We start from the raw sequence: 27019 nt of genomic DNA on the forward strand, positions 1-27019 counted from the left end.
CCACTGGGGCAGGAGTCGATGTGACCCTGGCAGGCGAAGGGGCCGAGGTGGTGTGGCCCGACTGGGATCTCACAGTGGCTGGTTCCTTGGTCTTGGCTGAGGGAGAGTGGCCCCTTTCCGGCCTCCTTTTCTTTTGTAGCAACAGCAATTGTGACCGGTGCCTACCCACAGCCTATACGTGGGAGGAGCTGTGACAGTGCCAAGAGTCTTGCAAGTCCTTTTTCAGCACCAGTTCCCCTGTAGATGGTGCCAGAGCGCTCCGCGCTAAGAAAGAGGTGGTGCTAGGCGCAGGATCCCCCAATCTGGGGTCTGACCGGGGCCAGAGCATGGCCTCCATAAAAAAAGGACTTTAAGACGTTGGTCTTGGTCTTTCAAAGTCCTAGGGCAAAACCCACGACAGATCTTTCACTTGTCTTTCTGGTGACTCTCCCCTAAGCACCTTAGGCATTAGGAGTGCGGGTCACTTTTAGGCATGCGCTTGCCACAGGCCTCACAAGTCTTAAAGCCTGGGGACCAAGGCATACCATGGGACTGGGAGCATTGCGGGTGGGGGGAATCCCCAAAGAAAACCTAACCACTAAAAATAACTACACTACAAGTACTAATAACTAATGGTAACTAACAGTATGAAGAACTATATACAAGGAACACTGTGAACGGCGTTTACCCAGGCAAGAGCGATGGAATGTTCCAGCTAACAGTCACTGGCAGTAAGAAGGAACTGAGGGGGTGGTGGGTTGGCAGGGCTCTGTATTGAGCCCTATGAAGGCGTGACTCCAGGGGGCACCCAGGCTGACCTGAAGGATTCTGCTATGGAAAAAATCTTTGGCTGCCATGCACGCACACACCTGATTGGAATTGACATGAACAAGCACTTGAAGAAGTCATCCCCCACCTCAGCCTCATTCCCCCGAGTGGGTCCTGCAGTGGGGAGTGGGCATGGCTCCAGTCCTGGCTCGGCTTCAGCCCGTTTTACCTTTGTGGTCCATTGCAAAGCGTCTGGCTGTTTGAATTTGGCCCACAGTCTGCCTATTGACTACCCCTAGTGTAACTAATCCACTTCAAATGCACACCTCTGGTTAATTCAGATTAATTTTCCTGGATGTCCCCCTACAGACAAGTCCTAAAACTTTTTTTCAAATGTGGCCTCTAATTTGTGTGCCTCGTTTTTTCAGGTCTCCCCTTTTAAGACATTTAGGACCTGACATTTAGGACCAGTCAACAGAAGCTATTGGTATTCAGTGCCTGTAAAAATAAGGCCTCAAGCTGAGCATTTCCAAACTGAACCAAATAAAACTGATACCTTCAAATCAAGACTTGATTTCTTTCTAAAAGATTTGCTCTAGTTTAACCACAAATGATTGGACTTGATTACTGAATTATTGAAAAAATGACTAGGTGAAGTTCTATGGCCTGTGTTACACAAAGGGTCAGAAACAGATCATAATGGTCCCTTCTGGCCATTCTGAAAATCTCTTAAAGAGTTAGTGGACACTTATGAAATTTTTCACCAAAATAATTTGTTCCTTATGGAAATTTATATCTCCCCTGTTAAACACATATTTTGTGGAGGCTAAGTAGATTGTATTCACTGTTCGAATATTAGTGCCACTGAAGTCAATGGAAGTGCACTCATGCTTAAAGTTAAGCATGTGTGGAGGTGTTTTGTAGGCTTAAATTTAAGAGACAATGACATTTTATAAAGCATTTATTTAATCAAGCTAGTTTTAACCAACAAGCTGCTTGTTTTATTAGAGTTGTAAACAATAGTGAATTTAAACAATTTAATTTACATTAATTAATATGGTAGCGGCCATTACTCCATACAAAGCAGAAATAAAGACGACTGCTATATTATTACCTGGAGATTTTTCTAGCCTGTGTTTTTGTAATGCTCGGTTCTGTAGTGGAAATGCCACCCTCTGTTACAAGATCATCAATAACATCAGTAATACCACTCAGTCCAGTAATTTGCAGGGGATTATCTATAAAACTCAAATTAAGGAAAAAACAATGTCGTTACTAAAACAGGAATATATTTCCAAGAAAAACTAAAATTAAAATATCTTAAAATCTTCACTTTTGAGCTCAGGTGGGCAAGAATATTCTCCTTATTCAAGAGCAAGTTACTCATACTCTTGTCTACTGAGTTGCCCATATTTCTACATGTGTATAGTTAGAGTTACACAGAACAATATTCTAGGTGTGACACACATCAATCCATTTTTAGTCAACAGATAAATACCTCTTCAATACACAACTACAGCCTGCCGGGTTGCATTTTTATTCAATAACTTCGTAATGGTTTCATTGTGTTAATTCTGACTTTTAATATGAGTATTTCAATGGAAGTTGTGTGTGCTTATCCAAAAGAAAAAAATTAGCCGATAAAAGTAACATAAAAAAACATGCATAAACACTCATAATGTCTTACTTAAATGCTCAAAATGTGCAAAAGAAACAATTTTCAGCGGACTGCAGGGTGTCTTATATAAAACATGTTTATTCATATCCTGTTAGTGAATGTTAAGGTTATTCTGATCCACGTTACATGTATACAACTGCCTGACTAGAAAAGCATTACATATATGCCTAGATTTCTATATAGATAAGATTTCCAGTTTGATACTCCATTTTCCAGTACGCTTTTTAGAAATACAATGTTGGCAATGTAATTTAACAAAATCTGTGATTATTTCAAAATACTTACTTATCACCTAAATCTTCATTTATATGAATGTCTGAAATAGAAATAGCTTTAATCAATTAAAACGTAAATACATGCATTAACATCTAATTTCTATGCAAATGTAACGACATACAGATTTGTTAGATGAAATATAGACTTTTCCAAACTGGATATGTTCATATTACAATGAATATGTGTACTATTGTATAGTCTTAACTACCTTGTGCTCATGACAGGATTTGGGAATACATTATCTATAGGCCACTAGCAAATTCACAGCCATGAAAAAATGTGTCACAGACTGTGAAATGTGGTCTTCCCCTGTGAAATTTGGTCTTCTTTGTGCTTTTACCCTATATTCTACAGATTTCACGGGGGGGGGACGACCAGCGTTTATCAAATTGGGGGTCCTGACCCAAAAGGGAGTTGCAAGGGGGGGTGTCACAAGGTTATTTCAGGGGAGTCATGGTATTGCCACCCTTACTTCTGCACTGCCTTCACAGCTGAACAGCCAGAGAGCAGCTGCTGTTGGCCGGGCGCCCAGCTCTGAAGCCAGTGCCCCACCAGCAGTAATGCAGAAGTAAGGATGGCAATACCGTACCATCCCACCCTTACTTTGGTGCTGCTGCCTTCAGAACTGGGCAGCCCGACAGTGGCAGCTGCTGCCTGAGGGCCCAGTTCTGCAGGCAGCAGTGCAGACCTAAAGGTGACAATACTATACCATGATATCCTTACTTCTGCACTGCTGCTGGCAGCAGCGCTGCCTTCACAGCTGGGCTCCTGGCCAGCAGCCTCTGCTCTCCAGCTGCCCAGCTCTGAAGGCAGCGCATCTACCAGCAGCAGTGCAGAAGTAAGAATAGCAGTACCACGACCCCCTTACGATAACCTTGCGACCCCTGCACAACTGCCTTTTGGGTCAAGACCCCTACAATTACAACACAGTGACATTTCAGATTTAAATAGCTGAAATCATGAAATTTACTATTTTAAAAATCCTATGACCATGAAATTGACCAAAATGGACCATGAATTTAGTAGTGCCCTAATCATTTAGCATCACTATTATTACTTAGTGGTCAGAGACATTCAATGTAACAAATATCAATCTTGGCCCTTAGCTTGGAAGTTACAGCTCTCTGTTTAAATACAATTCAGTAACAATTATATGATCAGTCTGGCTTTTTATATCATTTGATGTTCACTGCTTATAAGCAGATCTCACTTGGGAATCGAGCTTTTAAAACAGTGGTGCCCACACTTTTCCTGTTGTGCCCTGCTTCATCAGTAATGGAATCTGTTCATGCCTCCCACCATTACTGAACAATTGGCTCAGCAGAGGACCTTGGGCTGAAGGCAGAGCTTGGGGCAGAACTGGGGATAAGGGAGGAGCTGGGGCTCAAGGCCTGGTGGGGGAGAGAGAGAGAGAATGAGGACAGAGCTGGGCTGGACCTGGAGCCAGGAGAGTGAGAGGAGCTGGGGGCAGGAGTGGAGCAGGGAGGGGAAGCAGGACTGGGGCCAGGAACTGAGCCCAACCTGTGGCTGGGGTTGGACCTGGGAGTGGAGGAGTGGCCAGAAGCACAGCTGCAGCCGGGGCTTTGGACAGAGTGGAGCTGCGGCCAGGGCCAGAGTAGAGCTGGGAGCAGAGCAGTGCTGGGTGGCTCTCCCTCCCTGCCCTCCATGGGGGCTGGCCAGGGCCCCATCGCACGCCTCCAGGGGGGCATGCCCCACAGTTTGGGGATCACTGTTTTAAAATCATTAGCTAGGCTGCTACAGCTTGAGAGCTAGATTCCTAGTCACTCACCAAAAGTACATATAATAGCTAAGAATGTGAAAGAAGAGAAAGGCAAGAGAATTGTCATTGCACATACCGCCAAAGAGAACTGTAATGTCAGTACAGCTATTTACTTTGCACATTGAAATGAGGCTAGATGAAATAAAATGAGCATTCAGGCTAGGATACAGCTAGGGGAACTGGTATTAGTGACATATAGCAACACATTTCATTGTCATGTGGTTGACTGGAGTTAAATTCTCCTCTCAAGTCACTGGGCAGATAAAAAGGAGGGAATCAGACCCAAAATTATTTACTTTTCTTCAACAACATTCTAATGGAGGTATCTTTGGACATAACACAGGACATAATACCCCTCTGGACTGTCATCAAGCATTAAATGTACATCTGTACATTAAATGTGTGTGCATGGGTTACAAAAACAGTGCTTCTACACTCCTGAATGCATAAATCAAGCAACCGAGAAAAGTGGCATGATACTTCACATAATGCTAATAATCTCACTGCACACTAAGCCGTGGGGACCTTTGTTGGGCTTGGCAGAGAAGGTGTATTGCTCCTTTAAGGGTGGTTAGAAAGCCAGAGAGTTACCTGCAACATGGAGGCAGCTCCATCCCAGGTCAACATGGGGATGCTGACCTATTAACCCCTGTGATGAAGTGGGGATTTTCTTGTTTTTTCCTCGTTTTCCAATGGTTTGCATGCAGAGGGGGTGGAACTCAGTTTCCCTGGGTGTTACTGGGAGAGGAAGTTTGTTGTTACAGAGGACCAGCGAGGGAACTTGGGACCCCAGCCAATGGCCTGGAGAATGGATACCCCAGCGACTGGTGACCTGGAGGCCCAGCTCAGGAGTCGCAGCGGGTTCTGGCTAGTGGGAGGACAATGGGTTGTGAAGAGAGGACACCGGTGACCTAACCAGCTGGTTCCAGCCAGAGGGGGCCAGAGGACAGAAGAGGGGAGAGGAGGCCCAGGCAACCCTGTTTACCTGGAGAGAAGACAATGGACAGAGGCGGGGAATGGGGCCGGTGATATCAGATGCCCAGCTGGAAAGCAGGGGGCTCTGAGCTGGAGAGGGAGAGCAGGCAGGGCCCACCTGGATGCAGGGGAGACTTGGATGTGCTATGCTGAGGGAGGCCAGGCCTGGGGGCCCTGAGAGTTTCCTATGCTGTGTTCAAATGCTCAATAAACCCTCCTGTTTTATGCTGGCTGAGAGTCGCTCTGGTCTAGAGAACAGGGTGGCATTATTCCCTTTGGAAGTGGAGGCCCTGGGGGTCCACAGCGATTGGACTCCCTGAGGGGACCCATGGCGAGGGAGAGGTGCAGCTCCAGGAGGTGGAGGGGCTGAACCCCCGAAAGAGAGTGGACCCCTGAGAAGGGCTGTCTCACTGAAGGGGGTTTCCCCCACAGATCGCACGGGGCCAAGCGTGGGCACAACCTATGAGTCCATGACACCCCCTCCCTGAGGTGACTGGAAGAGCGGGGAACTATTTATGCTCATATCTGGGCAGTGAAAGGCCTCTTTTTGCCTGTCAGGCAGAGCACCACCCACCTTTTCAGCAATGTAAGTAGTTGAAATACCAGGTTTTCGTTATGATCCACTTTGGGCATTATGCTAGTTGCTCCTTTCGGAGGTCTGGGAAGGAGTTTTTCCTCACTGCCAGATTGGTGGGGATTTTTTGCATTTCCCACAGTGGACTGGAGTTTTGGGGGAGAAGGGAAGAATGAAAGGAGGGGATTAGGCTATGAAGTCACAACTCATTATGTAAGTGCAGGTACTCCATAGGGAACAGATACAGTGATCAGATAAAATGGATTGGGAAAAGATTTAAAGGAGGTATTCACTGAAAGAGGAGAAACTGTGGGAGGGCACGCTGCTGTGGGGTCGGGACTCCTATGACTGGGTATGGCAGGGAATCAACCCCTCCCCCCTTTAGCTCCATTGACCCTCAGTCGAGGTGGGGAGGGGAAGGTCCTAGCAGCCTCCTTGGGTATATGTAAATGATTATGGAATTACCTGCACTGTACATTTTTATCTGCTGGGTACTCCCAGACATTTAGGAATAAAATTTGCAGCCTAACTAAACCACATCCAGTGTCTCCTCTCCTCCTTCCAGCCTAGCCAGACAAAGAAAGATTTCAGCAACACAAAGAAATGCGTCAACTTGCTTTTAAACAAGTAAAGGGGAAAAAAGGTAAATTAAAGAATGATACCGGATGATGACTTTATACGACCCAGAAGGTTAGCAGATGAATTTGCAGGGGAAAGAGAGTGAGCTTGCAAGGCTGTATAACTGGTTACAGAATGTTCAGGTCTTGAACCCTCCTCTTCTTCATCCATAAGATCTTCAAAGTCCACAGAGCTCACATAATGTGCTGATGCAATGGAAGAATTAATAGACACAGTAAGTAAAACAAAGTAAAAAAACCCAAACAAAAACAGAAAATGCAGTGAAATAGTAATATATTTATGAATTTGTGTTATGGATTGATTAATATACCCTTCTAACCAAAAAAACCCCAAACCCAATGTATTCAGATCACTGTGCTGCTGAAAGTTAATCAGTTCAAGTATGGAGCCATACTGCCCCAGTCTGAGCTCCAGGAGTTGTTGTGGCTCCTGGAATTGCCAGGTACATGGTAGCCTGCCCATGTGGAGGACTAAATTGTGGCTCATCCATCAATTTTGTGTATCAATACAGAATGTAGCCATGATCTGGCCGTATATTTGATATGAAATTATATGATGATCCCTCTTAGCCTCAATCAATCAATACAGAGCAGCAGAGCTACCCATATACGTATTTTCAATCCATTTTCTAGACAAAAATAATCAATTACATAATCAATACCTCACCACTAAGAAACCAATTTAATTGATGTGACCTTTTATTAAATCAGGCTAAAGGGTAATATTATATCCTTTTAGCCACCAAAACGGCATGAATAATGTAATTTTATTACAACATGAGGAAAACATTCAGAGGGCAAATTATCATGTTTTGCAAAATTAGTGTGGAAGCCAATGCAAGCACGGCATTTGATTTTACAAAATAACTGCAATAAAAACCATTATTTCTAAAACCCAAGATCAGGTCCTGCATCTTAGTTGTAGAAACAATTAAAAGTATATCAATAATTTCTAGTCCAATGTGGTTGAGTAAATTCCCTTTATATCAGTACTCTAATTTTCTACCTTTCATGTTACCTCTTCTTGATTGGTAACCTGATCTTTTCCCAATTTTGTAATTGAGGTAACATTACTTTAAGTGGTAATAAATTTGCAAAATTCCATGATTCAGCACAGGGCCCAACACTCCTCATTTAGCAGGACACATACCTTCATCAATAACTCCAACACCTTCAGAGAACAAGGAAGCTGCACCCAAGTTTGGACTGGCAGCCATTCCTAAATCTTCTATTGTTTTTACTATCTAAGAAAAGAACTCACATACTTGATTAAAGTATTTTTGATTAATGTTTTGTTTAACTGAAACAATTATATATCAAATATTCATGAAAGGATTGTTTTAAACAGAAATAGCTGTTTAACATTTTAATAAATATATTAATATTCAAAACATTTTCAACTAAATAAATAAATAATTTGGTTGAGACAGGAGCCAAAGGAGCCCTAACAGTCTTGATCAATTGGTTCACGTAAACAGCTAAATCTTTAAAAAACATACCCTGCTAACGTTTACAATACTATTCACATGAGTAGTCCCATTAAGCTCATGCTACTCATATGCCTAAGGGCTTGTCTACATGGAGAGTTAGTGTGTAGCAAGTCAGGGTGTGAAAAAAATGGTTACCCACCTTCTGTAACTGTTGTTCTTTGAGATATGTTGCTCATGTCCATTCTATTCTAGGTAGGTGCATGCGCGCCCATGTGCACAGTCGTTGGGGACTTTTCTCTTAGCAGTATCCATAGGGTTGGCTGCAGTGACCCTCTGACTGCTGCAGTCATGCGTCGGTATATCAAGCGCCACCGATCCTACGTCTTCTCAGTTCCTTCTTGCCGGCAATTCCGACAGAGGGCAGGAGGGCGATTATGGAATGGACATGAGCAACACATCTCGAAGAATAATAGCTACACAACGTAAGTAGCCTTTTTTCTTCTTTGAGTGCTTGCTCATGTTGATTCCATTCTAGGTGACTCACAAGCAGTATCCTTGCAGGTGGGCTCAGAGTTCACAGTCTAGAGCAGTGCTCACCAACCAGTCGATTGCGATCTCCAGCAGCAGAGTGAGGATCCCTGCCTGCTCCAGCCCCACGCTGCTCCAGGAAGCGGCCAGCACAGCCCCAGGTGCAGAGGACAGGGACACATCACCTCAATATTAGTGCACATAACAAAATTCATGTGGTGGGGGTGGGGCCAAGGGGTTCGGACTGTGGAAGGGGACTCAGGGCTGGGGCAGAGGGTTGGGATGTGTGGTGGGTGAGGGCTCCGGCTGGGGGGGCGGGCTCTGGCGTGGGGCTGGGGATGAGGGGTTTGGGGTACATGCTGCCCAGGGCTGTGATGGGGAGAGAGAACCCCCCAGTTCTCTCTCCATGCAGCAGCACCTGGGCTGTGGGGGAGGGGCGCCTCTCCTTCAACCGTGACAGATCCGGGTCAGGGCTGGGTTGGGGCCTGCCTAGCAGGGCCTGATGGTTAGACGCCCAAAATTGCAGACTGGCTGTCGAATAAATTTTCCTACCAAACAAGTCCAACTCTTGGCATCTTTATTTTTGGGTATGCCACTGGCCTTTTGTTGACAGCAGATACTACCAGGGATCCTGCTGGAGGGTGGGTATACAGATATTCAAATCCCTTTGCCAGGCTATAATATTTATTTTTTGCTTTTTTGGAGGTAGACTGAATGGAAGAGGCAATTTTCAGGACCCCTAGGAGAATGGGCATTACAACCCGGGCTAGGGTGGAGGAGGGTATGACATTGAAGAGGTCACTGGATTCCTCTGCTAGCTCCTCGACCTCCAAGTTCAGGTTAGCAGCTACCCTTTTGAGCAGGGCCCTATGCTCTTTGAAGTCATCAGGGGGGGCTGCTTGCTTGTGAGGGACTCACCACCGCCTCGCCCTGAGACAACGAAGAAGACTATAGCGCAGGGGGTGGGGCAGCTTCCTCTTGCCTGCCTGGGGACGGCTCCTTGGGCATTGGGGCCCATTGCGACACTCCCGCAACAGACTCAGCACCATGCTCTGATACCCGTGCTGGCTGGTCCAGAGGCAGTTGGTCTGATGAGGCCTGAGAGGAATGGTGGAAGTACAGGACCAGCATGACAGGTACACTCCATGGACTCCAGTACTGCCACTGCAGGCCACTGCCCCTGCTGCTGCTGCCAGAGCTGTGCCTGTCTCCTAGGTGATGGGTTGAACTCTCCCTCCGACTCAGATCACTGCCCTTCCGGTGACCAGAGCAGAGCCATAGATACCTGAGTCTGTCGGCTGACCCTCGTCAGCAACCAGTAAGGAAAGGGCAAGGAATGGTGCCTGCCCAAAGAGCAGTACCAGTGAGTCGGAGACCAGAGCCACGACCAGGAACGATCCCGCACCATGGGGGATCAATGCCAGGGGGACGGCCTAGGCAATGGGGATCTGCGCCATGGCAATGTCTGGTGGGAGGCCTGGCAGTACCATGGGTAAGGGGATTGGCATCATGACTCAGGTGTCCCATGCCTTGTAGGTGGCAACCTTGGTGTTAGGGACCTGGGTCTTCTAACCAGAGACTGAGGCTGCAGTGCCAGGGTCCTAGGCCACGATGACAGGGATTGACACCAGTGGTCCAGGGACGCTCCGTTGCTTTAGAGGGAGGTCCGGGCCTTAACTGAGTTCATCACCTGGCTTGGCATCTGCAGTGCTGGATGGCCTACTTGTTCCTTGGCTGGCGGGGGCACCTCAGGCACAGGTGGCCCTACGAGCAGCCGGGATCCCCTGCAGCTCCCAGGAGTCGGATCCCTAGCTGGACTAGGGGGTCCGACCACAGCAGTACCCTAGCGTAGCTCTGGGGTGGGCACGTGGCCTAACACAGGTCCTTTGCCCAAAGCCCCCTTGTCCTACAGTGCTGACAGGCCCTTGGGCTTCAGACGCTTCTTGAGCGCCAGCGAGGGGGAATGGTGCCAGGCAGGTTCCAGTGCCGGCGGTGCACTGTGCACAGATGCCGAAATAGTAGGTGTGGAGTCCGATCGGGAGCGCTCCAAGGCAGGACGAAGCAGAGTCTCCACGAGGAGGGCCTTCAAGTGGATATCCTGCTCCTTTTGAGTTCAAGGGCGAAAGTTTTTGAAGATCCTGCACTTGCCTTTTCTGTGGGATTCCCCCAGACATTTAAACAGCTATCGTGGGGGTCACTAATGGGCATCAGCTGGGTACACGATGAACATGGCTTAAAGCCTGCCCTGTTCCACAGCAAAGTCCCAGCCAGGACTCTAACTACTGAAACTATTAGCTAACACTTAACTTAATAGCCAGACTAAGTACCTAACAACTAACTACAAAGGAGACACAACAATGGGGTGAAAGAGCCGCTAATACTCTTGCGATGCAAGACAAGGCGCTCCAACCATCACAGGCAGTAAGAAGGAACAGAGAGTGGGTAGGGTCAGCGGCGCCCGATACACTGATGCATGAGCGCGGCACTCAAGGGGTTCATATTGGAAAATCCCGGGAAAGTGGGTGCCCACCCATTGCTAAAGGCCTCTCCCCCAGCCTAGCGGGAGGGACCACTGGACCCAGGGACCAACTGATTACAGGGGACAACTAATGACAAACATGGATGGGAGTGACGGTCAAAGGTTCAAAATAAGGATACCGGATGAGGACACCGAGCAGAGAACCCGAGACAGTGCCCACTGCTCCTCAAAGCTGTTGAGGGACCCAGCGGACGCTGCCCAGTGGAACTCTGCCCGGATGCGTGAAACTAGGGAGGAACGGAAATAGGCCCCGCAGTCGCAGAGCACCCCCTCGTCCAACATCCTCCTCCTGGTATTGTAGATGGAGACTTTGGCCAGAGCCAGGAGAAGGTTGACGAGGAGGTCTCGTGACCTCAACAAGAGGTTCTGGAGGAGCCGGAATAGGGGCTGCAACCTGGCGCACTCAAGATAGGCGTACGCCAGGTTCTCCCTCATGCCACTAAAGGGGCAGGCCTCAGGTGTAGGGGTGAACCGCGCCAGGTGCACGCCTGTGCTCACGGCTCCATGAAGGAGCCGCCAACTAATGTCCCCGGCAGGCCGTGGGACCAAGGTGGAATAAAGGCTGGCCCACTGGGGCTCCTCACCCTCTTTAGGTGGAAGATAGTCCTGCCATTTGGTGTTGGGGCGGGACAAAAGGGTGAGGAAATGTAACGTATGGAGCACGAGCATATATAGATGGTTTCTGGGCGTGGTTCGAAACCGGACCAGCTGCAGGGTGTGCAGCCAGCTCGGAGTGTAGGAGCGGGGAGGCCGGGGTGGCTCGCGGAGCAGGGGCCCGAGAAAAATGTCCGGAGGGCCAGGGGTGAGAGGTGGGCGGGGAGCGCCCTCTCACAGGGCTTGCCGCAGGAAAGCGAGAGAATCAGGTGACAAGGCGGCCTTCACCTCCCGGAGTACGCGCCTAGGGGTCGGAAGGGTGGAAAGCTCCATGCGTCATCCGAGCACGCGGGGCTCCACCCAATCCCCCGTCATAGTCCAGGAGGTCTCCGACTCTGGTGGTTTCTGCCAGGACCAACCTCCGACACACCGCGGGAGACTCCGCCACCTGCACACGGAGATCAAGGTTGTGTAGCAGGGCCTCCGAGAAAAGCTTCCAAGTCCGGAGGAGGTCCTGGTAGAAGACCAGCAGCTCGGAGAGGTCTCGCGGAAGGCCTCTCAGATGGAGAAAAAAAGGAGGTGCCGCAGCCGACCCTACAGATACAGCTAAGGCAAAAGTCTCCAACAAACTGTTCACATGGGCGTGCCACACCTAGAATAGAATTGAAGAACTATAGTGCACCCTGCTATCATACACTAGATGTTCAGCAGTGCACTTTGACATACACCCGTTTCAAACAGCAGGACATAAAAGTATACTACAGAATTTTTTTTTAAGAGTGTGATAGCCAAGTCCAAACGACCAGCTAATGCACTACAAGCTAGTGTGCAGCAGATTCATAACCTGGCTTGCTGCTCAACTAACACTCTGCATAGACAAGCTTTCGTGTTTTCAGGAGTGCACCCTTATAATATGGTAGTTTTTATACATATTTTTATGCTGCTGAACTATTCTCATATGGTTAATTTAAAATAAGTAGCAAGGTGCACTACAGTTTCACACCCTGACTTGCTACACACTAACTCTCCATGTAAATGGTCTAGGTCAGATATTTCAAAATTCTAGCAACACACGAGTTTCCAAAAGGCATGAAATTTACCTGTGCAAACTAAATCAAAATTGATAAAGCTAAAATTTGATCCATCGTTTGTCACTGTCCCTGAAAAATATTTTTAAATGCTTTCAACTTCTTCTGCTACCCCAGCTATTTTATGCTTTACTGCCTCATTATCTTTTTGGATGTGCTAACAGCTTGCATAATAATGTACAAAGTAGATGGCTGTGAAACATCACTTGACGTGATTCCAGACTACATGCTGGGTCAGATTCTCAGTTGATGTAAATCAGCATAACTCTGTTGAAGTAAGTAAAGTTATGCTGATTAAACTCCAGTTGGGGATCTGGCCACCTGAAAGGACAATTCATTGGCTCAGGTTAATAAAGTTACTTCCATTCGGTAGTAAATTGCAATTATACTTTTAAATTGACGAAATAATAAATAATACTTAGTAGTATTCATCAGATGTTCTCAAAGCAACATTTTACAAGAGTATATTATTTTCCACATTTTTAGGATGATTAAACTTTGGCACATTTTAGATGGAAAATTCATAAGAAAATTAAACTAGATGTACCATAGAGAGGCAAAACTCTGTTGCTGGTTTCTCAGTTCTCATGTTTTGTCATGGCATATAGGAAATTGCATTTCCTAGAATTTATACACTGCAATCCAAATATACTATATAATCAAATGATATTTATTTTATTTATATATTTAGATTTATAAAAATGATAAAAATGGGCATCTAATTACTCTTGATAAAACATTTTTCTTTATAAAAATAAACACACACTAAGTAAATGTCATAGTGAATGGTTTCCAGAAATCCAGTCACTCAGTTAATCTGTAACTAAAACTGCAGTTATAATTGCCAAGAATTTTCTAAAACTTGCCAAAAAGAGGTCTCCTTCCCAGCCTGTAGCAATTGGCATTTAAAATCCACAGAATTCTAGGTTACCTAAACATGCTGGGCCAGCTCCTTAGCTGAACAGAGCTCTGACAATTTATATCAACTGAAGATTTGGCCCTCTGACAGTAACAATGGAAACCAAGAGATCCAGCACTAAGGGTGAATGGACGGTCCATTGTTCTCTCTTTCTTAAAGTATACAAAAAAATCATTCCAAAATGTAAATTCTAATTTTAATTGAAAGAAGGAAAAAAAATACAGAGCTGTCTGAACATACCAATTTAGTATTGCTGAAATCCTTCTCCATATTGTCTGCTATGTTTTGTAGTGCCTGCAATTGTATATCCATTTCCTGCAGCTTTTTACAAAAGTGTTCTTTGCTAATTATTTTGGGCGATAGTCCTGTAGAGTGAATGATCCTGACATCCTCATGCAATAGGTTCCAGGTTAGATTGTGTCTACCAGCAAGTGATTTTATATCCCTTTCTTGCACTGGGAACAGATCATTTTGATGGTCATCTCAAAATAATAATAAAAAAGAACACACACAATACAGTGAACTGTAAATATTTCAATAACGGGTACATGTGTATCAGTTATGTTGATGTTTTTGGTGTGGATTGGAAGAATGCAGGGTCCATCCCTATAGGAGTCATACTGTAAATGGTCTTTCTGTGAATAAATCTCCCCCATCCTACTTGGAGAATGGGATCAGTCACCACTTCCTGCATCCCAGGACCTGCAGAAGATCTGGTGATCTGTGTTAGAAGGGAGGGCTGGGAGATGCACAGTGTCCCCATCTCCCTGGCAAGCGGTGGTAATTCTGCAAAAACATAATGCAGGTTGTAACTGCATGAACCTTCTGATAGACGCCACCTTCCCCTCTACAGTATTGAATATCATGGCAGTGTGGCTCTGCTGCAGGAGGATGGCATTATGGAGAATGGTGAAGAATCACAGAATCTCTCAGGAAGAGACATGACCTCGAAGAGAAAGAGAAAGCACAAAGGAATTCTGCAGAATTTCTTAGGAGGGATGGCCTCTAAGGTGGGGGAAAGACAGAAGGTCTCTTGTGTGGAAGTGCAACAATGCTATAATGTTATAAGTGCTATAATGAAGGATTTTTGTGAGCAATTATTTTCAACTAAAAAAATAAAAATAGAAGAGTAAATAAGTGATTGTTACCTTTTCTCTGAAATTCATTAGGTGGAATTGCATTGGTAACAGAAGCTGCCATGTGATGCAGCTTTGCAGAAGATGGAACTTCAAAGTTCTCCTGTTGTGTGGTAACCATCTCTTCTGTAGACTCAGCTATAGTAGGCAAATCCTTCAAGAGATCATTGTCTTCAATGTCAATCACATTGATATATGTGTGTCCAATCTGAACCACAGCAGAAAAAATTTAAAGGAATTATACAATATGTATTTTGGGTAGTACTATGGCTAACTGTCCTCTTTTCTAATCCATTGTCTTTGGTTTTTGAATTGAAATAGATAATTGTTTATTTCAAAGACTAGATAACAGTCATTTTTCTATAAAGTTTCATGCAATCAACTCATGATGATGAGACGAACCCAAACTAACACAACTGGTTACATACAGCATGTTATAACTGTATTATCAGAAAATATTTCTGAGTACTAACCAAATCAGGTGCAGTATCAGACCCAGAGGATGGTAAAAGTCTCTCCCCTACTTCTGTGTGGAACCTGAAGTTTAAGTACATGTCTGGTGGCAACATCTGAGGAACTCTTGAAACCAGATGTTCTATGAGAAAGGAAATAATGGTTAGGAATACAACATACAGTAAATATCCCTGGCATATTAGAAAAACAATTTGGAAACAGATTCCACTAACTCAATCAAGGAAAGCTTCTGTTATCCTTTGACCAGAATAAAGTGACATGCTATGCTATATTGTTTAATAATTATTCACAATAAAACGGATTATTACAACATTATTTTTCATTTTGGTGATAATCACAAAAATTTAAAAATCAGTAATATCAAAGAAACTGTGAACTTCTATTAGTTTCCAGAAACAGTTCTTCAATTAAATTAGTTAAAAAGCCCAAACCTGATACTTGCTCTAAAACTCATAAGAACACATTGTTAGCAAAAACTGTAGCACGCATCTTCGTAATGCATTAAATTATCAGATGGTGGAATGGTTTCGCGAGAAAAGTGGCACTGTCAAAATTAAGCACATGTGGGGAACAATCATGCGCTGGAAGGGGGAAGTACCTAGGTAATTTAATGGATCTCTTCCACCTCTAATTTCTAGGGGTCTAGGCTAGATTAATAAAATTATAGCAATAATCCTTTTGTTGTCTGTAAATTCTAATGGAAGATGTAGCACAGCTTTGTGGCTAAAAGGATATTTCCATTACAAATCTCATTTTCAAGGTCTTATATTTGGCAAAAACCAAATAAAAAAAAATTCTCCTGCAGAGCCAATTTGCACAAAAGAGAAGTATTTTTATCATAAAGAACAAATCAGATTCTATTCTGCAGAAAAATCTTGCTTGAAAAATCACGGCCAGATCAGGGGAAAAATTGTTCCTGCCAGTAAGTGGAAAAACTGAGTAAGGCAGCCTGCTCAGATATGGAGCGACTGGGAAATGACAGATATGCATAAAACCACAAAAGTATCTGCTAATGCAGGAGAACAAAAATGTGGACTATAGAGTCATGAAATGCAGTCACAATCAACATTTTCATATCACGAATCACTGTTATTTAGTTAGATTTTAAGAACAATTGGACTAAAATTAATGTCTTCATGATATTCTCCACTAGGTACTGAAAACATCATATAATGCAAAAGTGTATACAGAAAACCCATGCAATCCACAGAATGACAAAGAAAGGCAGAAGGCACACCTGTTGAAGGAACAGAGGCGATAGGTTGGTTTTTACTAAGTTCAGAAGCTATGTCTTCAGAGCCAGTTTCTATATCCTGATAGGACTTGAGAACTTGAATGGTATGAAAAAATAAAATCAAAATGGATTACTAGAACAGGAAAAATGTTGGGAGAGCAGAAACCCATACAGAAAACATTTGCTTACTATCCATTAACAGAAACTATATAAGAAAAAGGAAGTAACCAGATTCTAATGCCTAAGATCTAAATCTTAGTTCTAAACTGCTAAATCTAAGCCATAATGTGGACAAAATGCCAAATGAAATCAACAGGAGTATTTCCAGAGAAAAGACTTTGGGATCTGGTCCTCAGGAAAAAACTGACAATCGCTTTATGTTAAGAAGAGATTTTGCATTTTTATTTGAATATCTGTAGGAACAGGAATTTCTATTGTTTTATTATTTATTTAAAATAAGAAAAGATTAAAATACCAAAAAATATAACAAGGTAGTCAATATTTTTAAGCTTTTTTGATTATAAAAATGAGCAAATACTGCAATACACAAAAGCAGATCTGGAAAACAACTAATTGCAAGAGTGTAAAACAAATAGCACAAACAGATTATAGGTGGCATTTTACCCGGATCTGTATTTGTGCTTGCATCTTGAGTTTCTGCGGGTTTTTTCCTTGTGGAAGCCATGCAGTGTAGACCTGCTGAAGTAGTAACAGCCTCTCCCACTGTGTCTAAAATGGGGAAACACATAATCATTGTCCTCTATTAGAGCAAGAATTATTTTTAAAGAAAAATATACCATAAACTAGCCATTTCAGAATGAAACAAACTAAATAACTGCTGTAATTGTATTTATCTGTTCTACAGTTTTTAAATTAGAAAGAAGTCAACTATTATTTCAGTAAGCACGCTTTATAAAAATATTGGTGGTGCCCAATTTAAGACCTAATGTAAAAGGATCCAACTCCACTGAAATCTATGTGGTTGTACCTACTTAAACCAAGCCTGAATTTGGCCTAGTAAATTTTAAATGAGATATCTTTTTATATAATAAAATTTTGTACTTGTCTCATGTTTTAAAGAAAAAATGTGTGTGTGTGTGTATATATATATATATGTGTGTGTATGTATGTATGTATGTTTTATTTTTGGCTTGTATTTCGACAAGGCAATCACCTATTTCTCCAATACCCAAGGTCAGGGAATAGATTTTCTTCTCTTTTTGCTCCTAGCAATACTAAGTCTGATATTGAATTAGTTAGTTGGAAGGAAGGATATCAGCCACATTTTCCCCCACGTGCACTTTTGACAGGTTAGAGAAGAGATCATTTTCAGAATAACCTGGGCAATTTGCTCCCAGAGGCACCGTATATTCCACGTAATCAAAATTTTCATTTAAATAAAAGTGGAGTAATATCTATTTTATTTAAACTACAGAAATTTGTTATAAACCTTGAAAAATATATTTTCTAACTGTTTTTTCCCAACAAGTACAGGTAGTGTAATCACTGCAATGAACACCTAATTTTCCATTCTTTTCTTTTTCTCTCTCTTTTGCAATATTCTAGGACAGAAACAATACAGGGATAATTTATACAATTATAAACAATACAGTGATCTCATTTACTCTCATGTAAACCTGGAGTAACTCCATTCACTTCAGTGGAGCTATTCTGAGTGCACATTTATGTGTAACTGAGGTCAGAATCCAGCCCACAGACCCTAAATCTGTGAGGCGTTGTTTGTTTGGTTGTTTTGGGAGTACCCTTCAAAACTCCAGTGCCATGAAAGAGGACTAGACTTATGGTTTCAACTCATCATGCATTAATAGAGATTGTCATGATTTTATTGGGGAGATCTTGCAAGCCATGATGGTGTTCGCTACTCTACACTGCATGATTTGAGATGTTGCATCTTGATGTTGTCATGTCTTTATTATGCTCAGCAAGGGAAAGAGTTAAACATATCAACCTAGGAACTCAGAATTTAACCAGTTAGTTCTTTCTGTGACATCTGACAACATTTTGAAAAAAAAGATAGAGTTCATGACTTTAGACATAATTTTTTTTTAAAACACGAATGTACATACCAAGTGAAATGACAAAATCATCTCCAAGGTAATGGCTGGATTCTGCTTGCTGATCCTAATATGAGAAAAATGTGATCAAACCAGTGTTACAGGATTTCCTGATGCTGTCAACTTTTAAATAAAGTTATGCTTCCTTTGAGCAATAATTTTAAAACTCATTAGAAAACACACTTTCCCCACTCTTCTTCTTTAATTCTGGTATTATTCCTGTACTGAAGTGGCAGTAGGCAGCCATGCAACTCCCTCAACTAAATTTATATTTTAAAACTTTTAGGGATTTTTGAAAGAAATATTTAGGCTGCTCCTCATAACAACATAGGTCACTTTGGGCAATTTTTTTTCATTTTAACTAATCTGAGTTCAATATAGTTCTTTACAGATCTTTACATACATATAGGCCTACCAGCCGGTCATCAATTTTAAATGCCATTAGGAGGCATTTGAAAACAAAAGGACAGGGCTACACAATCGCTTACACATTCCTCACATACATGCAACAGTTCTCCAAAGCTGCAATGTATCCTTACAACCAAATATTGAGGGTTCTGTCAAAGTGGTACATAAACTGACCTTCCTACATGGAGGCAGAGATTCTTACATCAATGGCATTTCCAGCCTCTGCTTGGCCTGAGGATTAAAAATCCAGAGACCAAACTTGACAAGATTAGGCTGCTGGTATGCTGAGACCACTACCTACCATGCTGATCAGTACTGCTTAATTGTTTCCTTGTACTGCCCCTTCTGTCTGTTTCTACTCATCTGTTGTCTCTTATCTTATACTTAAGTTTGCAAAAAGGGACTATCTTTTTTGTTAAATGTCTGCACAATGCCTGATCACTTATTAATTATTATTATTATTATTATTATTATACTTGGACCTTGGTCTATGGAAGCAAAGCACTACCCTCCAAGGGCCATTTTCTACAACTCTAATTCACTCTACATAGCACTTATTCACATAAATACTCCCATTGATTTCAATACGACAATTTGCATAAGTGCCACTCAGTGAAAGTAAAGTTTGTAGAATCTGGTCCTAATCCATCTTCCTAATTTCTTTTAACCGTAACGATCCTGTCACAATGGTTAAATTAATGAATGTAGTGATCAGTTAAAACAACAGTAATACCAGGTGGTTTAGCTTCTAGGCAAAACAGATAATGAGAACATCTTATTAGTGCTCCAAAATCTACATGGATTACTAATTCAAATCTAGGTACAATTTATGCTCCTGGTCTTTTATCTATTAAGCCTTACATGTGAGCTATACACCACCTCTCTCTCTGTCTGCACCCTGAGTGGCAGTTGCATTTGGGTACGGACACTGAAGCAACTGGGCCCCAGGGCAGGACTTGTAAGCTCCAAGAGCAGAGCATTCCTGAAGAATTTGCTATTTACTAATATTCACCCGAGCCAAAGTCTTCCCACCCCACGGTAAGGATGCAGGGACTAGAACCCAGGTCTGCTGAGCCTGGGACAGCCAATGTTCCCAGAGGATAACCAGGAGGACATGCAGAGCACACCCAGGAAGCACTGTGGAGAACAGGCGCCACAGGAAGTACCACCCAAAGGACCCATCGTAACAGTACACTGAAGCCCTCTGATGGGCCAACCATCCTAATAAACTGTGGAGGGTGCCCCAAAAAATTGTCTGGGCAACCACACAGGCTTTGGGTCTGCTGCGACTCTGGACCTCACCTCATCTCCTGATCTCTCATCCCAGCCTGACTTTAACCCTGACTCTTGCTTCCTGACTCCAGCTGGGTGCTACTTCTGATCTCCAGTCTCCAACTCCAGCCTGACTCTGATCCTGATTCCTGTCTCTTGATTCTAGCTTGGTACTATCACTGATCTCTGGTCTCCAGCTCTGGCCTGACTTTGACCCTGATTCCTGCCTCCTTATTCTAGCCAGGTACTACCTGTGGTCTCTGACCCTGGCCCGACTTCAGCCCACTCTTGCTTATTGAACCGGGCTTACAGACTACTGTCCCTGACATGTAGACACCAGCCCAGTCGTGACTGCTAGGCCAGACCACCCACAGAGTGCTATACAAGAATTCTCTTTGCTCTGGCTTTCCCCTACTTGTGCTATGGAGTGCTCTAAGCCAGTTGAGTGGTTCTCAACTGGGGGTCTGTGGCCCCCCACAGGGCTGAAGCCCTGATCCCCACCAGTGTCCCTCAGGAGGCTGAAGCCCCAATCCCCACCAGTGAGCCCCGCGAGGCTGAAACCAGGACTCCTGGGAGGCACAGGGCTGAACCCCCAATCCCCAGTGCCCCCCCGTGGGGCTGAAGCTAGAAGGTGCGGGACTGAATCCCTGAGCCCTGGTGCTCCCTGTGGGGCAGAAGCCCATGGGCTGAGTTGGGGACATGGAGGGCATTCCTCCCCGCCAAAACTGCAGCACAAGAGCACAGAAGTCCCGGGGACAGCTCCACACCTCCCACCTAATTTCCTTTCCCCACCCCCTGCCAGGTCAGAGATCGGAAGCCAGAGCCTGTGTAGTAGCAAAAACAGCTCCCTGACAGAAGAATTTCCTATCTAGGTTGTACTGAGCATGCTCACCCAAACTGAGCTGGCTCAGAAGGTAACTGCTATTGGTGGGAAAATGTGCCGGCTGCTGTTTTTGCCATCACACCAGGCCATGCGGGGCAGCTGCTGATCTAGCTGGTGCCATAGAGCAGGCAGCCGCAACGTTTCCTCCTCTCCTGCTGGTGCCCCAGGTTGAAGCTGCTCCTCAGCTCCCAGCCCTTTTTGCTTATGCAGAGGCAGCTGGTAAGAGCAGTCTGTATGGGGAGACCCAGCTCTGTGGCTGACAGACTCCTCCGGGAACAGGGACTGCAGGGGAGCCCTCCTAGCACACAGCCTCTAATACCCCTCTCCCTACACCCCGGGCTACCTCCCTACCCACACACAGACACAGCTACCCTCTCCCGGCATCCTGAGCTACCCCACCCCCCCGCCCGCACACAGCCCTAGCTACCCCCCTGCCCCCACGAAGCCCCTAGCCACCCCTCTCCCTGCACCCACAGCCACCCCGTGTGCACACAGCCCCAGCTACCCCTTCTCCGTACCTTGAGCTACCCCCTCCCTCCACCTAAGCTGTTTTCAAACTTTTTAAGTTATAATTTTTGGTTGCACCTCTCCACACCCAAACCCAGACAGGCTGGGTGGCCAGCTGAGGTGAGTCGGGGGTGGAGGTGGCTCTCCATCCCTGGACCCCACCATGTGGAGGTGGCTTGAGCCCTTCTCGACCCTGCCCCCGCAAAACAGAAGTCAAACTACGCCTATGCTCAAGGCCCCTGCCCTGAAGGCTGCACCCCTGCTGGGCACTGGAGTTTTTATAGCCTGTTGATGGGGGCCTCCAAGAGAAAAAGTTTGAGACCCCCTACTCTAAGCAATATGAACTAGACTGCTTTTTAAATAAATTGTGGAGAAGAGCCTTGCTATCCCCCATTCTTTGTGAGGAACTGCTCTATTTCTAAATTATATAAAGGAAACACACACAGCAGTACAGTGCTGCGTGCCTTAAAAATACGCATAATAAAATAGCAAATGGTACCACCACACTTAAGCAAGATCTACAGTTTGTACAGTTTTAAATAAAAATGACCTAGAAAACATTAGTGAATTTCTGGACAAATGATTATAAATGTGATAGGAATGCTATGGAATAAATAACCAGTTAAATAAGAATTATAATCACTATGGGGATTTTCATCAGTACAAGCCAACGAAGAATTTTTTTATGGATTGCAACTCCCCTTGATTGTGCAAAAAAACCCTCATCCTCAGAAAGAGGAATAGCTCATGTCCCAATTTTATAGGACTGGTATGTCAACATTGCAGAAATTATTTCATGTGGGCACCTGACAGGAGTAATGAAAAATACCCTGAAGAATTTCTTTTGGTAAAAGAGGGCTTTATCTCTGGCTTAAAGGAAAATGCAAGTGTGCAAGTAAAAAAGGTACATGAGATCACTGCAGAGGGGTGGGCAAACTTTTTGGCCCGAGGGCCACATTGGGGTTGCGAAACAGTATGGAGGGCCGGGTAGGGAAGGCTGTGCCTCCCCAAACAGCCTGGCTCCCACCCCCATCAACCCCCTCTCGCTTCCCGCCCCCTGACTGCCCCCCTCAGAACTCCTGACCCATCCAACCCGCCCTGCTCCTTGTCCCCTGACCACCCCCTCCCGGAACCCCCCATTCCTAACTGCTCCCCACAGGAGTGCACACCCTATCCAACCCCCACTGCTCCATGTCCCCTGAGTGCACCCCGGGACCCTGTCCCTAACTGCCCCCCAAGAACCCTCCCCCATCCAACCGCTCCCTGTCACCCCCGACCCTGCTCCCTGTCCCCTGACTGCCCCCCGGGACCTCCTGCCCCTTATCCAACCCCCTCTCCCCCTTACCCTTACCATGCCACTCAGAGCCGCAGGACAGGCTTATTGGAAAGCCTAGGAGATGGATGGGCGCAAGCTACACTGCTCACACAGCGACATGGCTGAGGCGGAGGGGGGACAGCGGGGGAGTGGCTAGCCTCCCCGGCCAGGAGCTCAGGGGCCGGGCAGGACAGTCCCACGGGCCGGATGTGGCCCGCGGGTCATAGTTTGCCCACCTCTGTGCTAGAAAGAGTGGGAGGAGGTATTTAGCAGAGTTTGGTTTATATTGTGTTTGCTTGTTGCTTCTCTGGTATCATTTTAAAAATCAATAAAAAAAAGGAAGAAAATAATTATTTTCTTATACCTGTATCTCAGTTTCAAAAACTCTCTCTATATCATCAGTACCAATAATGGAGTCATCTGGGCGGAATGTCACACTTGCTTTTTTCTTGTCCTCCTTCTCTTTTATCTGTTTTTCAGCACGTCTCTTTTGCCTGTCAACATATCAGTGAGAAATCACAATTTAACTTTTCTGATAATAGAAACATCAATCATTCTTTCTAATAAGCAAGAAAGAACACAATAACCTTCTTCTTAAGAAATATATTAGGTGTTTGAGTAAAGAGAGTTAACTGCTGTTCCATTTAAACTAATTAAAAACGTAAGTATCTACGCTATTTAAGGTGTTCATAAAATATTTAATAGTAACACAAACTTATTCACATATTCGAATCAAAAATAATATACTGGTTATCTAAGACCTCATTTAACTAAATTATTGTAAACCTGTTATTTTGTATCCTTTACAACATGATTACGACTGCTATCTTTTGTATACAATGAAAATAAAATATTACACAAGGCAGAGGGGCCTACACAGAAATGTTGCAGCAAGAAATAAATCCGTGTTGCTATGAATGAAACTCTCCCTAACCTGTAATTTGTTTTCCTAAAAGAACTGCAAAGCTTTCGTTTAAAAATATTTACTATCAGATTAGTAAAAGACCACAAATTGCCTTAAACATTATAATTTATAACATTTTAAAGCAAGATATCTGAAAATCAAATCAGTTACTCTTACTTACCTATCAAGAACTAAGTTCAGGATTCTGTGTTTCTAACCACAAGTGAAGGCATCAGAATCACAAGTGGGGGTGCTCTACTTTAGGTGCTTTGATGTCATTAACTCTTTCAAGGGAAACACAGAACTCTGAACTGTCATGACAGTAATCTACTGATGCTGGAGAAGAACTGCATGGGCAAGGTAGATGCAGCTCAAGGGCTAACATAGGAATTGCTTTAGTTTGTACTGACCACGTAATGAAAATAATTCTAGATTAATGTGCAATAACAAAGATCAGTTTAAAAGTCATGAAATATACAGCCAGTACCACAGAATTAGCTAAGTAAATAACTCAATCATGTACTCATTCAGATCAGTGGGAGTTTTGCCATTCACTCCACTGGGTTCACAATCAGGATCAATGACTTTACAAGGAAATTATCATCCTGTCAATGAGCCTAGAACCCTGACCTAAATTAAACTCCTCCAGAGGTCAGACAACATGCTCTCTTAAGGAATACATGCACTAGCAATGTGACTATTTTGTGATGTGGACAGCGGACCACTAAGAACTAAACTGCGACTATGAAATCCTTTCCCAGAGTAGGGAATGAACACGATACATGGTAACAACAATTCATACCAGAGATTTAGAAGTGCAAGGCTCTGAATCTCAATATCCATTTCCTCAAATTATTAAGCATTCAATCCTGTTTTCAAAGAAGCTGGTACAAAAACTCTCATTGTAATCAATCAGAGAAGGCTCAGGTTACTAGTAAGCCTCTCCAAATGAAGACCAATTTTGAAAATCTGTCCTTGCCTTTTTGTATTATTCCATGTGTGTCTTGCGTCAAATGGTTCAATGTTAGCTTTTAACAACTCAATCTGACCAGAATGGTCTTGTCCACTGAACTCGTGCGGTGCACTGGTACGCTGGCGGCTTTGCTCAAATGCAATGAGATTTTGAATTGGGATGAGTTTTGGTGGTTGGAACTGTTTGAAAGAGAAGCAGAATGAGACATTTATAGAAGAGGAAACCAAAAATTGTACAGACTCTATTGAACAGAGTAGGTCCCACTCTGACCTCAGTTAGGAGTTGTACCTGTGTAATGCAGTCAATGCAAAAGGCAACTATCTAGTAGTAGAATCAGACCCAATTACTGAACACATTTATAAATTATCACCCAGAGGCAACATAACAGACATAGAAACAGGTGGTTATACCATAAACAAAAAGGTGCAATACAAAACAGAAGAGGATATAGAAATGTTGGTTTATTACTAGAGCTCAACAAAACCACTTCATTACTTTATTTGTCCAAATTTTAAGAAAAATCCATTTTTTCTTGCAAAATCTTTTCCCATCTGTTATTCTCCAACATATTAAAATTCCTATAGCATGTTCCTGTGGATGAAGTTAGGAAATGGGTGACATATATATGTCGGAGGACCTCCAGCTCCCAGGAATTATTTATCTTTTGATATACATTTGCCTTAACAAAGGGGAAATTTACAACATTTTATATTCTAAAGTTAAATGTCATTTTCCTTTAATAATAAGGTATTTACCAAGGAATGAGAAATGTCTTACCCGATAATTTTCCTTGTTAGCAGCTTCTGTCCAATTCAACACTAAGAAATTAATGCCCCCACCCTGGCTTTGAAATTTCTGAGGCAGTCCATTATTGCTGGAGGCTGCACGACTAAGCCCCTTGTCCATCAGCTCAGGCTACCAGGATTCTTCCAAAGCTATAGAAACACTCCAGCAACCGACTATTAGCATTAAGATCACTTGATATCATGTGGTAATTATCCTTAACACAGTTATATATTTAAGTCTCCCTTTAGAGGAAAATTTCCATTTGTATTCCAACCATTTACCAGATTACCAGGATGTGTTGAACAAGGAAAGAAGCTGCTAATAAAAAGAAAATTATCATGAAAAATCTCTTTCTGTTGCACAGCTTCTCTCCTCATTCATCTCTAATGGGAAATAGCAAGAAGTGAATCATAGAGGTAGGGGGAAAGATAAGCAGAGTTTTAATTATTTTTATAGTAGAATAATAGGCAGGAATGGAAGTTCTTCCCATATAAAGCAAGGAATTGTGTGGAAACCAACCCAGTATAAAACTCTCCTATCAATGGATGACTGCAGAGAAATGGAAACTTATTTTGTAAATCTTCCATAGATGGGGCTCATACACTTTTCTCCAATACCCTAGGGACTTCTGTGAATTGTTTCCCAAATCCTAGCATGATAACTGGTGCAGGATTTAACATCTTGCCTGCAGCAACTTTGAAGACTTAAGGCCTTGACGTTTTGGATAGAATGAGATGAAAAGAATATAAATTAGTATATGTATTCAATATGCTTGAGACAGATCTTTAGACTGGTAGGAATGCCCATTTCTGCCACAATCTTCCAAAGGAGTGCTAGGGATTAGCACAAAGTAACAGAACTATTTCCCAGGAATTGTGGAAAGAGGAACTTACCTTGAACATAAAGGTTTCCTGGAGCTATAAGAATAACCTTTTCCTCATGACAATAGTTGTGTGATTCTTGTCTATATAGGAGATATATTTCCAATTCCAAATAGTAACTAGAAAGGCCAGCCATAGTCTTGTGTAATCTGATTAATGTTGGCAATTGAGCATATTCAAAGGGAGAAACTGATGTGTCTACCTACATGACGCCATTAGGGAAGGTACATATGTTTCTATGGTGTTTGATTTTAGAACTCCAATCAACCATTCTGGTGAACCTCTAATGTAGCTGAGATCATCAGACCTTTGTGACTATATCTGTATCACAATAGCATCCAGAGGTCAGGGACTCATTGCACTGGGCACCATACTAAGGGGCAGTCCCTGCCCCAAAGAGCTTTC

At 43.7% G+C, this 27019-nt stretch overlaps 1 protein-coding gene across 17 annotated transcripts in view; it reads right to left on the reverse strand.

Annotated features, from left to right (window-relative positions):
* Positions 1-27019, reverse strand: part of CPLANE1 (ciliogenesis and planar polarity effector complex subunit 1) — a 180046-nt gene that overhangs the window by 24339 nt on the left and 128688 nt on the right. For 9 of the 17 annotated variants that reach the window (XR_012668393.1, XR_012668392.1, XM_048849581.2 and 6 more), the window contains 13 exons: positions 24954-25126; positions 23435-23564; positions 18698-18752; positions 17235-17339; positions 16614-16706; positions 15376-15497; positions 14915-15110; positions 14007-14248; positions 7819-7912; positions 6693-6854; positions 5073-5219; positions 2711-2741; positions 1862-1993 (listed from right to left, as the gene is read on the reverse strand). Coding sequence is in view for 14 of the 17 variants with exons in the window: in XM_048849581.2 (XP_048705538.2) it covers positions 1862-1993; positions 2711-2741; positions 5073-5219; positions 6693-6854; positions 7819-7912; positions 14007-14248; positions 14915-15110; positions 15376-15497; positions 16614-16706; positions 17235-17339; positions 18698-18752; positions 23435-23564; positions 24954-25126 (1682 nt within the window). In the remaining 3 variants the exon portion in view is untranslated. The other 8 variants (XM_048849583.2, XM_048849582.2, XM_048849585.2 and 5 more) reach the window with 8 other exon arrangements.

The sequence above is a fragment of the Caretta caretta genome, chromosome 5 (assembly GCF_965140235.1).
Source record: "Caretta caretta isolate rCarCar2 chromosome 5, rCarCar1.hap1, whole genome shotgun sequence".
NCBI lineage: Eukaryota > Metazoa > Chordata > Testudines > Cheloniidae > Caretta > Caretta caretta.